Source organism: Oryza glaberrima, chromosome 3 (assembly GCF_000147395.1).
Source record: "Oryza glaberrima chromosome 3, OglaRS2, whole genome shotgun sequence".
NCBI classification, from domain to species: Eukaryota; Viridiplantae; Streptophyta; class Magnoliopsida; order Poales; family Poaceae; genus Oryza; species Oryza glaberrima.
Genome location: NC_068328.1, coordinates 14,261,798 through 14,276,953, shown reverse-complemented (window position 1 = coordinate 14,276,953; position 15,156 = coordinate 14,261,798). Strand labels below are relative to the sequence as shown.

At 39.4% G+C, this 15,156-nt stretch overlaps 1 protein-coding gene across 1 annotated transcript; it reads right to left on the bottom strand.

The window, feature by feature from the left end:
* Positions 1-13,653: 13,653 nt before the first annotated feature.
* Positions 13,654-14,862, bottom strand: LOC127767574 (myb-related protein 306-like). The gene has a single exon (XM_052292953.1). It carries the CDS (start codon positions 14,763-14,765, stop codon positions 13,842-13,844), a length of 924 nt encoding a protein of 307 aa, XP_052148913.1. The 5' UTR covers positions 14,766-14,862; the 3' UTR covers positions 13,654-13,841.
* Between the last annotated feature and the right edge of the window lie 294 nt (positions 14,863-15,156).

Genomic DNA, 15,156 nt, shown 5'->3' with positions numbered 1-15,156 from the left:
ATAAAATATAATATGAATATTACACATTAGTAGTTTTGTAAAGTTATTGCAAAATTTAAAATTATGTTATCATTTTAATATATTTGAATAATATAATGAGAAAATATATATACTATTATATGAGAGAAAATATAATGATACTAGCCGCGCAATCTGCGCGGGCCACTATGCTAGTTCTACAAAAGGGATCAAATCTTATTATACCACCACCTCAATTAACAACAATAAAAACATAAGAGGGTATAATAGTCCACATTAATACAGATGTGTAGAGGGGTAAATTTGTACTTTTGAAATATAAGTTGGAAACCACATAAGGAGGTCATGCGCTATGTCACATAGAACGTGGAACTTAAGTGTGTTCCTCGTTCCGGATTGAGAAGCGGGAACTATGTGGAATTTTTGTCCCAAAAATGGATGGAACTTGTCATCCTAGTACAAGGTATGATGGAGTAACAATAGAGCGGTCTGATAAAGAAATACAACACGATGGAGCGAATGATGGAAAGACAATCCAAATCAAGCAAAATCTATAATTTGATTAACTTTCACTAAATTTGAACTCATCTGGATGGGACAAGCGCTGTTGTTGCTCCCTCACTGCTCGCCAATATCATGTTGTGTATGTACGAGCGTCAGCACCATCATGCAGTGGAGACTGGACAAGCATTGCTCTTGTCGCGCTGTGCGATGACCATGAAGAGATAGAGGGGCATTCCAAATAACTTAGGAACACGTTCCAACTAACGTTCCATATTTTAGGAGGAGGTATACCTCGTCGTTTTATTTTTTTAGAAAATAATGTCCTGCATTCCAGTTTCTCGATCCATCCATCCATTAACTTTTGTGACTTAGGTCATGCGCTGGCCAGGGCTGGTGCACCTTGAGACTAGGGCAAGAAACCTTGTCAATTCAAGGATTTAAGCGCCAATCAACATTACAGTGTTTTGAGCACCATTCTAATGGGCACTCTGAACTGAGCAAATGACTATTCTGAACTGAAATACTTGGGCACGATCCTTGGAGAAATTCAGCACTGTTAACGACTTAATTAAGAACAGAACACAGCATGTGGAGAAACTAATCAAATATATGTGTTTTAAAGATAATCATGGTGAGTGTCTAACATTAATTACTTGTGTTCTTGCTGCTCGATGTTGACTATATATATTGCTTTGTTCAGTATAGTAATAGCTTGCCTGATTTTGTCTGTTCGACGGAGGAGAGAGGGCACTGCCGCTGGAGTTGAGCGCATGCGGGAACGAAAGGACCAGTGACTGGTCACTATAAAGAAAAGAACTTTATTGGTAGTATATTATGAGAGCTAAAATAGTACTCCCTCCGTCCCTAAATATTTGACGTTGTTGATTTTTTTAAAATATGTTTGACCATTCATATTATCAACAACTTTTGTAAAATATGTAAAACTATATGTATACATAAAAGTATATATTTAACAATGAATCAAATGATAGGAAAAGAATTAATAATTACTTAATTTTTTAATAAGACGAACGGTTAAACATATTTAAAAAAGTCAACGGCGTCAAATATCAGGAACAAAGAGAGTAATTTATTAATATAATGATTAGAAGTTACTTTATCTTTTATTTTTTTCAACTAAATCCATCTATAATCATATCATCTATTAGGTCGGCATCACTCATTTTTCATCAAAAAGCCAAAAAAGAGGAAAAAAAGTTTAGTCATTGCTAAATAACAAGTATATATATCCCTCCACACTTATCTTTTTGACAATAATGTATCTCCATGTTTCTACTACCGCTAACTGGGGTGGTAGTATAAATAGATCGGAATCCTTCGATCAAATAAAATTAACAGTTCAGATTGTTTTCGGCTACTAGTAGAAAGCACCGTAGCGAGGCTCGAAAAGAAAAAAATAATGTTGCAATTATTTCTAACTATATATTAATAGAATATATTACGTGCCCTTATAGGGCCTGTTCGGCAGGCCGATAGCTGCAGCTGCGGCTGCGGCTGCGCATAGTGAGTGCTGCACTGTTCGTGCCGGCTGCGGCGTAGCTGCAGCCCGGGCAGCCGAACAGGGCCATAAATTAATGGTTCATATAGTAGTATTCTACTAGCGGTAGAATACTACGGGTGATTCTAATTTTATATAGAAATGTATCCAGCCAAATTTCAAACGTACTATTTCATCCTTAAAAAATGAATTCCTAGCCACGAACTCGGACATATATGTTTCTAAATTCGTAGGTAGGATTAATATTTTTTTAGACAGAGGGGTACATACATACGTGTAAGCTGACATAATGCACGCATCATGATCACGTTGGTTTTCATCACAGGGGAGCCGCCCGTATGTCGGTTACATCTCCCGTTCTGCTGGGATTAAAATAGCATGGACACTCCGCCCACATGTTCCCACCGTCATTGCGACGTGGACACTTTCCATGAGCTTTATTTGTTATGGTTCTCTATATAATATTCTACTATTAATGGTAGAAGAAATAGTTTGAACGATAATTATTTTTCTTACTACTCATCCCATTTATTTTTGTGAAGTATATCGATTTATTTGGACTGTTTAGAAAGTACCCGTTGATATCTTATTTTATCGCTACAATTTGGGAAGTATCGATTGGCTATTTTGGTCCCAAATTTTGAAGTACCCAATTCTATATATTTGTATTATTGAAGATTATATATACCCTCTAATATTTATACCTTCATTAATTGAGACGGTAGTATAAATAAATGTTGCCCCTTACATAGAATCAAATCAACAGTTTATATTGATCTCTACCACCTCCATTTTAAAATATAGCTATATGTCTAGTATAGTATTTTGTCTTAAAATAATAGGGTGAATAGCTAATTCAGTCCCTCGGGTTTCACCGAAGGCTCAATTTGATCCTTTAGGTTTGTTTTGTCCATATAGGTCCTCTAAGTATTTGTTTTGGATTAAAATCATCCTTTTACCCACTTGATGTGCCATATGGCTATTTTTAGTCAATATTTCTATTAGAAAATGTCCCTTTCGCCTTTAATTTGTATACTACACTAGAAAAGAGAAAACCAAGATGAATAAACAATATTACAGATGTAATTCCTATTATTTTAACATGTGCACATGAAACTTAAGCCTAATGGCTATCTATACAATTGAAAGTACATAATTTATTTTTGTTTTACATAAGTACTATGCATTATCTATAAAAAAATCATTGCATGCAATTTTTTCTAGTGAATGAAGGAGTATAAGCGTTTTTTATTAAGAGTTATTCGTTATGTTTAGTCATGTGGCTTCTAAGTGGGTTTAAGGATAAGTTTGAACTAAAATGAAAACTTAAAGAACTAATATGGACAAATTGAAACATTAAGGACTAAACTGAGCCTAGAATAAAACTTGGAGGATCACTTTGGCTATTCACCCAAAATAATACCATTTCTTTACAAGCATTCTCCATTTAAATTATTCATCTATTTTTATCTTGTCAATTAATCACAACATTTCTCCAATAATTTCTACATAATTACTTCAAATTCGATGAAGTAGATGAAAAGAACAACGCGAGTGATATTTACTTATAGCGGATCAACAAATCTGCATGCCGGAGAGTTGTACAGTACGTATATATGGTCACTTTCGGCCGGAGTAATTAATTAATGGCGCCGTGCCGACGATCAACCGACTTACATAGATGGGCCAAGTTGACCACCGTGCCGACGAGGCGACCACCACGACACGGCGGCCGGAGAGCAGTGGAGCAACCGTCGTCGTCTCTATTGCCCTTGTCGGAAGGGAGAAGATGGATCCATGGATGACTAATTAGCAGTGTTTTTTTCGGTTCGTGGGCAAAAAGGAGTGTTACTTTGTTTCCCTTTCTCTCGATTAATTGAAGAATAGAAACAGTTCACGAATAAATCATTGTAACAAACTCCCTTCCTTCATAAATATAAATAGACGAACACTGTTATTTTTCCTTTTCTTTTAATAACTAAAATAAATTTGGGCAACCACACACATCCACGAGTCCATGATCTTAGTTACATGTGCACAACATTATTAAGCTTACTTATGCTCGAGAGCTTTCGTAATTCAGACTGATGTATCGTGTTGTGAGAACAGTATACACGATTATATAAGTACTCCACTGTAACTCGTTCTCCACGCACGCACGCGCACGCGCATCCAATCAAACTAACCTATGAAATAATAATAATAATAATAATAATAATAATAATAATAATAATAATAATAATAATAATAATAAATAATGCAATATTTGTTATGTCAGCATATTGTGGCACTACATGATACTCGCGCTCCAACGGGCCAACAGAAGGTACAAGCAAATGCATCAACCATTTAATTCATGGCTACTGATCGATCATAATTAATTTAGACACATGCCGCATATATATATCAGCCTAATTAAAGATTCATTCATACAGTGACAGTGATTAAAGGTTCGCAAAATTTTGATGCCTATATGGAGCTTTGGCGCCTTAAATGCAAAACTGTTGCATATCCAGGCTAACGGTAATGGGAATTAATGAGAGCGAAAGATGACGATCTAGCTAGCTAATTAAGCTGCTCATATATATCTGTGCTCCACGATACTCCACGTCACACTCCAACAACAAAATGTGTGTTAGCCTAGTCGTTCAATGGTCCAAATTAAGTTATGCATTTGAAACGTGGTAGGTGTACAAAAATATATATCCATGACTCCATGTAGTATGATATACTTCCTCCGTCCCGTAAAAAATCAACCTAGTACTGATATAACATATTCTAATACTATGAATCTAGCCATACATTTTTATATAATGGAGGCAAAGGCAGCAGTTGCCAACCCAGTTCAGATCTGAATTATATTGTGGCAGCCAGGCAACAAGAACCGTACATGTACAGGCATGTGTCATATCTTTGTTAAAAGCTACTCTCTCCGTCCCAGAATATAGCAATATAGGATGGGATAAGACTCATACTAGTACAATTTATTTTTTTAGATTGTCTTAGATGTGTCTCATCCCATTGGTTGCTATATTTTAGGACCGAGAGAGTAGTAATAGCATATATTGCCCGTGGACCGCGAGTTGCAACACATTTTTTAAACTTAGCATTATCATTAATTTATTTTTCATTACTTTTTATACATCGTATTACTTAGTCGTACCTTTCGGTTGACACGTAGATCGTTTAACCCACACTTTTGTTTTCTTATAAAATAATGGAGAGTTAGTGGTGCCAGACTTATCCTGCTCATTTTCACCGTTTGCTTAAAGAAAGTACAACTAATTAAGAGTGTTTAGATTTTTTTATTATTTCCATTATCTAAAAAAAGAAAATTTTAAGTTCAGTCATTTATTTGTCCCTTTTTATTTATTTAAATACAAAGTCACATCTTTAAATAAAAGGGTTGAATATAATAAATTATCCTAACATACGCAAATATGCAAAAGTACATAAAATAGATAATAAAATAAAATAAAATCTTATATAATAACACAATTAAATATAAATTGAACTAAAATCGTGCATTGCTTAAAATCTAGCAGACCCTAACTTCTATATATGTTTAAGAATTGCTCGAACTTTTTTCACTATGTATACTCTATGATCAAGGTTTCTGTCGATCTAGCTATCTAGTGGTTGATCAGCAGACAATTAATTAATAATCCCTTTAATGGCAAAACGGGATCGACGAATCGTCGCCGTCGGCGAGACGATGGCGATCCATGGGAGGCATGGTTTCCTGGAGAGTGGAACGGAAAAATTCGTACGTCTGCTCGATCGATCGGTTAGGTAACGATCGGTCGATGATGTAATTAAGTTACTAGCTTAATTGCGACGAGACCGATCGATCGAGCTCGTGGCTTTGGGATCTACTATATAGTGAGTGATACCCAATGTAAGTACGCCTCTCTTTAATTCATTATTAATTCGTCGTCCGTGGTAAATGACAAAAAGTAAAATTTAAATAGCCGGCCGGCAGGTGAATTAAAAGAATGATAGATGATGATCCATATGAAACGTGAACATTAGGATCGATTGAGTACCAGCAATTTAAAAGGTACCCCAATATATGGTACATTAGCTCCCTTCAATTTAAAACGTGAACATTAGCTCCCTCCAAACATAATTTCATTTCTACCCAATAAAAGTATAAAACATATACCAATATAAAATTCAAAAGATACTATAATGCACTTGGGAGAAAACTCCCGATCGGTTGACCGATGGACCGGTCCATCCAACTGCTCTTTTCACTCCACCCTTATATACATACATGTATTAATTTTTAAAATAACTTTTTTTTCATAAACTACTAATCTAATTTATGATCTAATCCCAGCGATGTATTCGCTGTAATTAAATCTTTACAACCAGATATCATATGATTATATTATGATAAAAGAAAAATATATGTTTCAAGCCGTTAACACTAGTTGTTTCATATGTGATAGAGATATGTTTCAACATGTGTACCTTATTTCATAAAATATTTAAATGTTTCTGTTTTTTTGTTTCACCATGTATAACTTGATGTTTCACTCTTTGCTCAACTAAAACATTTGGCCACCCGATTTTTTTAGGTATCGATCATCCGATGCGTAGTTTTCTCCCTACACTTTACTTGTATTAAATCCTAATATTGTTTCCAACTTTAACAGATCTAATGAATTTTGTCTCTAAATTTATCAGTTCTCAACGTATTTGTCCTAAATTTATCAAATCTTAATGCATTGATTATTTAAAAATAAAGTTTCTTTAAGACAAATGGATAGAGAAAAGATAAAATTGTTTTGGGACCAAAGAAATTCTTTATGTAAAGCAAAGTGAGCGTGGCTCAACTAGTTAGGTTCCTTGTGGTGGAACCAAACTACCTGGTAGTAGACGACGTACCCGATGCTCGGTTAATTATTCTTTTAGTGGTAGACGAGTACCCGGCGCCTGGCTAACTAAGGCAAATGTGGTGACTTCTGAAAGGACCTTGATGTCGCCTAGAGGGGGGTGAATAGGTGTTCCTAAAAATTATCACAACTTCATAGCATATTAGAGTGATGATAACTTTTGATTCAAATCGAAACTTCCGGTATGGGATTAGGAGTTCCTGTCTCAATCGAAAAGTTCGACGGATAACAGAATAAACACTATCTATGAACTTGTAGTTCAAACAAACAAAATGTATATGAATCAAAAGGTGACAAATAAGGTATCTAAACAAGATATAAGGTCACCAACTAAATCAATTAAGCATGCAAGTAGATCGGGTAAAAACAAGCTCAAGCACAATATGAGAGAATGCACAAATGGGCAAACAAAGAGAGGAGACGCATGATTTGTTTCCCGAAGTTCGGATCCACAGATCCTACGTCTCCGTTGAGGAGCCACAAGGGCCGAGCCTATTTCAACCCTTTCCTCACGAGGTTGCACAAATGCACTCCTCGGTTTTACTCTTGATTTCTTCCCTTGCGGAGGCGAAATCAAAGTCTTCACAAACTTTCCGTGGCACACCACAACCTTGGGTGCTCACCGGCGACGCCTAGCCGTCTAGGAGACCTTAGTCCCCAAAAGTAACAAACACAATCGAAGAATTGCTTGCTATGAACTTGAGTGCTCAAAGTATGGAGTGAAGCTCACTAGCTCTCAACTTCTCAATCACTCAATCCAACTCTTTCCCCTTCTCAAATCCCTCTCACAAAGAGGCACCACAAAGGATGGAGTGAAGCTCACTAGCTCTCAACTCCTCACTCTCTCAATCCAACTCTCTCCTCTTCTCAAATCCCCCTCACAAAGAGGCACCATAAAGGTAGGGAAATAGGGATGGCTATTTGGCTTTGGATGTGTCTAATACTCCCCAAGAGCAGCAGCCACTCAAAGGAGGGGTGGAGGAGTTTATATACCCGAGCCCCTCAAAAACTAGCCGTTGGAGGCCAAGACTGTAATTTTCGGAGTTTCCGAAAAGCATTTTCAGACAAGTCCGCAAACTTACAGAAGCAAATCTCAGATTCGCAGCCATTCTCGGAATGTCCGAAAATTTTCGGAGAATTTTCGGAGTTTCCGATAATTTTTCGGACTTTCCGAAAAGCATAGAGTAAAACGACTATAACTTTTCGCTCGGGAGTCCGTTTTTGATGAACTTGGACTCTATGGAAAGCTCACTCAGAGGACTACCCAACTCAACCAAAAACAAGGTCTAAAAACACTCAACGGATAGGTTAAAGCTTGGGTTTCTCTCAAGGTAGCACTATGATAGGTTACTTTGAGCACCGAGACATACACAAACACCTCGACGTTGCATCCCTCTTAATAGTACGGCATTCCTAAACTCAAATGTAAATAAGAAGAGAACTACACCATTAGGAATGCCCTTTTTTTTCATCTTTCTTTCATTGTCTTGAGGGACGCCAATGCCGATACCGTTTCACCATATATTCTTCAAATGATTGATGCGGTTACTTGTAGCTTTAAATGGTCTCGAATGGTCCATCATGACAAAGCCGTCACTCGCCCTTCACCACCGGATTTGGTTCTTCGGTGCCAAGCCCCTTGCTTGCCCTTCACCGCCGCATGGTCCATCGCGACCGAGCATCGCTTGCCCTTCACCGTCTCGCCATAATAGCCACTTCGTATCACACATCTTCAATATCTTCACTTTGTCATTCTTGGTATTGTTAGATGTAATGATATCAGTTGAGCATCAACACCTTTGTAATCCTTGGGACCTATTTCTTTCATTCAACTCAATAAAATTATTAGTCCCAATGATCTGGTTGTCAACCTACACATGTTGACCAACCGATCGCATGTATAAAAGGATATGAATAAATGATGAGTATTAATCAACACCACAAGTGTCATATACTCAAATATATGTTCAAGTGTAAAGATCCCAATTAAATGAAGGTGAATAATTTGGATCGATTACATGCATAACTAAAGTATAGGATTTGCTCCCCCTAAATGTATGCATACAAAATATTTGTGTGAAGCAAGAGTATGCATAACAAGATATTAAACATTGAGAGCAAATCCTATATAAGAATAGAAGGCATTTATCAAATATAGACAATAAAATAAAAACATACCTTCATCATCTCCACGTTCTCAATGTAAATAGACTAAATAAGAGATAATACTCAAACAAAACATTAGTCTCACATGCATATGCCAATCACGTGGAAATATTATATACGAACATCTCAATATGTACATGAAGAGAAAGAGTGATACATATAGCTTGATCTCCATGTATTTCATCCTTGTGATTTAGGTCCACCAACACTCCACTTTCATATTCACATGAGACTAGGCAAAGAAATGCTTATAAAAACATTAGTTTCACATAATTGGATTTGTTATTAATCATCAAAACCAAATCAATGGCACTTGAACTTTCAACTTCGATATACCGGTCCAGCTTTTCAAAGGTGCTTATAGGTGTGCGTGTTCATAGGGATAATTGCTCGTGTCATGAGCATTTGTGTTTTTATGTTTATAATAAAAATACTTATATAAAAGATCAGATGAGCTTAAGTTAATCCTATATCCTATATATCTATAAATATCATCCCCACTAAGTGTAGTTAATGCTAATTTTCTCTACTCTCATGAAGCCACATCACTTCAGTTACTTTTAACCTTCAGATCATTCATCAAGGTGCAAATTTCATCTCTTGTCCAAAAACCACACCATATATAACCGAATCATTATAACCTTTGGATGATTGATCAAGTTACAAAATATATAAGCACATTAAAGAAAATTGTATTTTAATTACGAGATAAAATTTTACAACGCATATTTACTATTTTTTTCACATAATTTCCTCCGCCACAAAGCGCAGTCTATACTTTCTATAAAGTTATAACACACTAAGTCTAAAGCTCAACATGCAACCATGCCACATCACACTGGTGGAGAAACCATCTTTGCTCGGTTAGCCAAAATCCACAACAGTCTCGGTTGCAATAAAAACCGGGATTAAAGATTATCTTTAGTCCCAGTTAAAAAGTTTAGAGCTGCTTTTTCTAGTCCCAGTTAAAGATCTATTTTCTATCTTTAGTCCCGGTTGGTAACACCAACCGGGAAAAAAGATGCCTACTATCTTTAGTCCCGGTTGGTGTTACCAACCGGGATTAAAGATCTATTTTTAGTCCCGGTTGGTAATACCAATCAGAATAAAAGATCGTGACGGAGAGTACGAGGCATCTACCATCTGCGAGATCGAGGAGGAGGAGATGGGCAGCCTTATCTCTTCACCTCTTCCTCCACTGACCTTATCTCTTCATCCCATCTCTTCCTCTTCCTCCTCCTCCTCTCCTGTAACTCCTCTCCTTCCTTCCCCCATCATCCCTTCCTCTTCCTCCTCTCTAACTTCTCCTCTAACTCCTCTCCTTCCCCACATCATCCCATCGGGCGGCCGGCGGCCGGCGGCCTCGCGGCGGCGCGGCAACGCGGCGGGGCGGAGGCCCGGGCGGCGGCCTCGTGGCGGTGGGCGGCGCTGCGGCGCGGCGGCGGACCGCGGGGCCTCGCAGCGGGCGGCGCACCGGCTGTCGGCGCAGCGGCCGACAGCCTGTGTTTTTTTTCTTTTTTTTAAGAATTTGTGATTCGGATTTGTGTATTTGATTTGTGTGTGATGTCCGTAAATATGTGATGTATTTGTGATGAATTTTGTAGAAGTTGTGATGTAATTTTGTTTTAAGATTTTGTGATCTATTTGAATATGGCCGATTTGGGGATTTGAGGATTGGGGATAATTTATTTGGGATTTTGGGATGGGGATAGAGTAAAATCAATATATTAAAAACACAATGAAGAAAAGAAAATAATAATAGAGCAACCGGATCTAGCTAGCTAGGCTAGCTCTATCTTACCAACCGGGACTAAAAAGGCTCTATCTTTAGTCCCAGTTGGTAACACCAACCGGGACTAAAGATGTATTTCTACTCTCGGTTTTTTCACCCGGGACTAAAGATAGTGATCTTTAGTCCCGGATTGGTTGTCCCGGTTTGAAAACCAGAACTACAGGGGGGTTACGAACCGGGAGTAAAGCCCCTTTCTCCACCAGTGTCATCACCCACTAGCAATAATTGCATGCAAGCATACACCATCATCTACAATATATTTAATTCTACAAATCAACATACAAGCATATCAAATCACCACCCTCACATCATTTGCACAATATTTTAACAAATCTATCTATCATTTTTGTAGTATTTAACAAAAATTTATCAACATGTTGAAAAAATATAGTCAGAATTACTTAGTAATCTCACAGCAAAGCGCGGGAAATCACCTAGCTAACTAATAGATGGGTACCTGCGCGTTGCGGCCAACCCTGCTCGATGTTGGCATATATGGTGTCGTGGGGTTTTGGCACCAGTGGCTGCATTAAACCGGGGTATGCATATAGTGGCTGGAAGGTGTCGGCCCAATCAATCTCCTTAACTTGCTTCTAGAAAAAAAAATCTATACTACCAATCATGTATATACTATGACAGCACACGTGCTTTTGTTTCACATCCTATCGAATAATTAAATGTTAGCTTGTTTGAGTTGTGGCTTATAAATTGAAATCAGTTTTGAATGGTAGAACATAATTTTAGGATTAGCTTAGGGATTTTCTTTTGTCACTGTGTCTTATTATTTTCTATGTTAAAAGTAGATCTAGAAAATGTAAAATTTTACCCTAAAATTATTTTGAATTCCACCAGTCACATGTTTTTAGCTCATAAACCGTACAGGGAAAAAAACATCCAGCTAGACCCTAGATCGTCCTAGACCTGCCGAATATATATAGCTAGCATCCCCGACAAATATTCCTATTTTATATCAACAAGCTATTTATATATGTATATATTTTAATAACATATTAGCGAGATGTATGATAAAATAATTATGTATGAATAAAAACAGTACAAGAATATTACAGTTGACTTGTCTACAAAATTTACTAGAGAAATTTTACACAGTGTAGTTCTAGGAAAAGCATTTCTCACGGAGAGAGTGTGCGCTTCTATACGCACAATTGCACGAGTCGCAAGTCGCAACACGATTTTTTTCTGTTATTATACCTGCCAAGTAACAAGCCACCTTTTCAATCTTAGAACATATAAATTTTATAAGTTCTTTATAGGGATTAGTTCGATTTCCCTAAAAATTCTTCACGGTTTCTCCATTTCAAAGGAGGCTGGTTCCCTGAAGTGTAGTGTGACTGCAACATAAGCAATCACACGCTACAACTATTCGATTTGAATTTAAGGGTAAGGATTTGCTGTAGATGAGCTATTGTAGCCGCAATAGATCTGAATTCTTCGTGCAAAAAAAATGGATGGACAAGATCAACTGCAGTGTTACGACTGTAGCTGATCTCAATCCATGGGAGCTCCTGTGACACCAAAATAACCTAATGGCATGGATAAGAAGAATACACGTGATTGAGGTAGGCCAATGAGTCAGCGAAGAGGTGGTGGTGGCTTCTCATTGGGGTGACCTGATCCGGTTATCTAGCAAAGTCCGATATTGGTGATGCCTGTGGACGTCATGCACCTTCGCGGTGGTAATGTCATGATGCTCCACCTCACCTTCATACCTCTGAGTGGACTATTCAAGTAAAAGCCAAGTGATGACAACACCTGAATATCACGACCTTCTAGGAGGCGTCACATTGGAGGCCCCCAGTTGGTGTGGTGTTCTCTGTGGCGATGTTCCAACCAGACCGGCTTCAATGGTTAGAGCGATGGCAAGATCTAGGCGAATGACTGAATTACGTTCCAGTTAATCTGCATCGTAATCTTTCTTTGTGGTTCTTATGGTCAATGATGTGAGTGAGATTCAATCTGTAATGATCATCTCATGTTTTTAGAGATTATATTTCTTTGTTTGAGAAGATCAGAATTAAATATAACTTGCAAGCTATTGGGAAACAACGGTTATATACACAGATTCTCAATAGCAGTTTTACCTCTGTCTTTAGGTTGATAGTTCAAGCAGTTTTCTTGTTTTAATTTAAGTTGTGATTTTGTAATTCATAGTTATTTGACCAGTAATCTGTGTAATAATAATTGGCTCTATATATATATATATATATATATATATATACATATATTGTTTAGAGCAAAGACTAGGATCAATTCAATCCCTGCTATTATAAAAATTGAAGATGTTTTTGCCGATATTTTGGTACGTCATCCGTGTATGAGTCGGTTTTTAAGTTCGTTTGATTTTAGAAATACATATCCGTATTTGAGTCGGTTTTAAGATCGTTCACTTTTGGTAATACAGAAGGAATCATATAAGAAATCTGTATAAAAAAACTCACATACTAACTTAAAACGATCGGACTCCTAACTGCAGCTCATTATTTTCTAAAAAAATATATATCCAAGCGAACTCCCACAGTGAACTTTATCTTAACTAAACCATATAACAGTAATAAGATTAAAATAGACTTCACTCGTTGCAACGCACCAGCACTTTTTATAGTTATTTAAAAAAAACAAGATGGTATGCACCATAGGGAGTAGTATTAATATAGACACGTATGCATGATACTAATAAATATATAAAATAATTTTACATTTTGATAAGTATTATTTTTCTACCTGCTCCACTGACTCTTGCTAATCCATGTAACAGATCAGTGTATATTCATGTGTGTACTGTTGTACGGATCAAGAGCACTAGTAGCAAGAGTAAACAGTAAAATCCAGCAACAACTAGTAGTAGTAACCACTGGCTAGCTAGCTAGGCTAAAAGCTAAGCAATTAACTCGAATTAATTCTTAATCAAGTCATGTGGCTCTAGTACCAGTACTTGCATTGATTGGTAGTAATTAATTAATTAGAAAGCGTAATTACGGAGAGCTACGTCCAGCAGCTGCTCGTCCAGTGCCAGCTGCGGCTCGCCGCTGTCGTCGAGCAGCAGCCACGACTCGATCGCCGACAGCGGCGCCACCCCGGCCGCCGTCGCCGTCGCGTCGCCGTCGTCGCACGCGAGGAGCATGGACGACGGCAGGCAGTTGGACGCGCTGGAGTCGCCGCCGCCGGAGCAGCAGTCGGCGGTGAGCTCCGACGACGTCCCGGCCGTGGACGCGCTCTCCGCGGCGGCGCCACCGGGCGTCGTCGTCGCCGCGGCCGGGTTGCAGGCTGACAATCCTTTCCTGGCCGGAGGCGGCGCCGCCCAGCCGCTCAGCATCACGGAGATGTTGCGCTCGCTCAGGGCGTACGCCGCCGCCGCCGCCGGCGCGGGCGGCCCGCTGCTGATCATCGCCGGGGAGGCGGCGTCGTCGACGGAGAGAGCGTCGCGGAGGGCGCGCCTGGCGAGGTCGATGTCGGTCTGCAGCTTGCGCTCCCACTGCCCCCTGGCGACGAGCGGCGTCGTCGGCGTCGGCGGCGAGGAGGAGGAGGAGGAGAGGGCGAGCTTCTTCTTGAGGTGGGTGTTCCAGAAGTTCTTGACGTCGTTGTCGGTGCGGTGGGGGAGGTAGGAGGCGATGGCGGCCCAGCGGTTGCCGAGGAGGGCCTGGAGGTGGAGGATGAGGCGCTCCTCGTGGTGGGAGAAGCCGCCGCGGCGGATGCCCGGGCGGAGGTAGTTGGTCCAGCGGAGGCGGCAGCTCTTGCTGCAGCGGAGGAGGCCCGTCCTGGGCGGCACGGCGCGCCAGTTGCCCGGGCCGTGCTCCTGCACGTACGACGCCAGCACCATGTCCTCCTCCGGCGTCCATGGCCCCTTCTTCACCCCCTCCTTCTCGCAACACGGCGGCCGCCCCATCGATCGATCGATCCGTGGTCCAACACTTGCTATAGCTATACCAGATGGAAGGAAGCTTGAGCTTAGCTTTATATATATATATATATATATATACACAGAGACAGAGAGAGAGGGAGAAAAATGCGAAAGTGCCTGTAGCCTAGTGGTTATAAGATCGTTAGTAGTACTTTTGGGAGTGAATTTTCCAGGATTTAACGGCTTTGTGCTTTCAATGGTTAGCGACGTACGTACTCGTCTACAGCGAAGCGTCTGGGGTGATTTCGTCAATCTCCTGGATTTGCTAGCCCGGTCTTCGAAGATGCTCAATAGGGTAAGGTTTGCGTGCGTGTGTTTATAGGGGTGAGTGTGTTTATAGGGGTGAGTGTGCGTGCCTTGTAAGGGTCTGTGTTGT

Bases quoted from the DNA above. Each gene is read 5' to 3' on its own strand.
- LOC127767574 (XM_052292953.1), bottom strand. From the start codon at position 14,765: ATGGGGCGGCCGCCGTGTTGCGAGAAGGAGGGGGTGAAGAAGGGGCCA.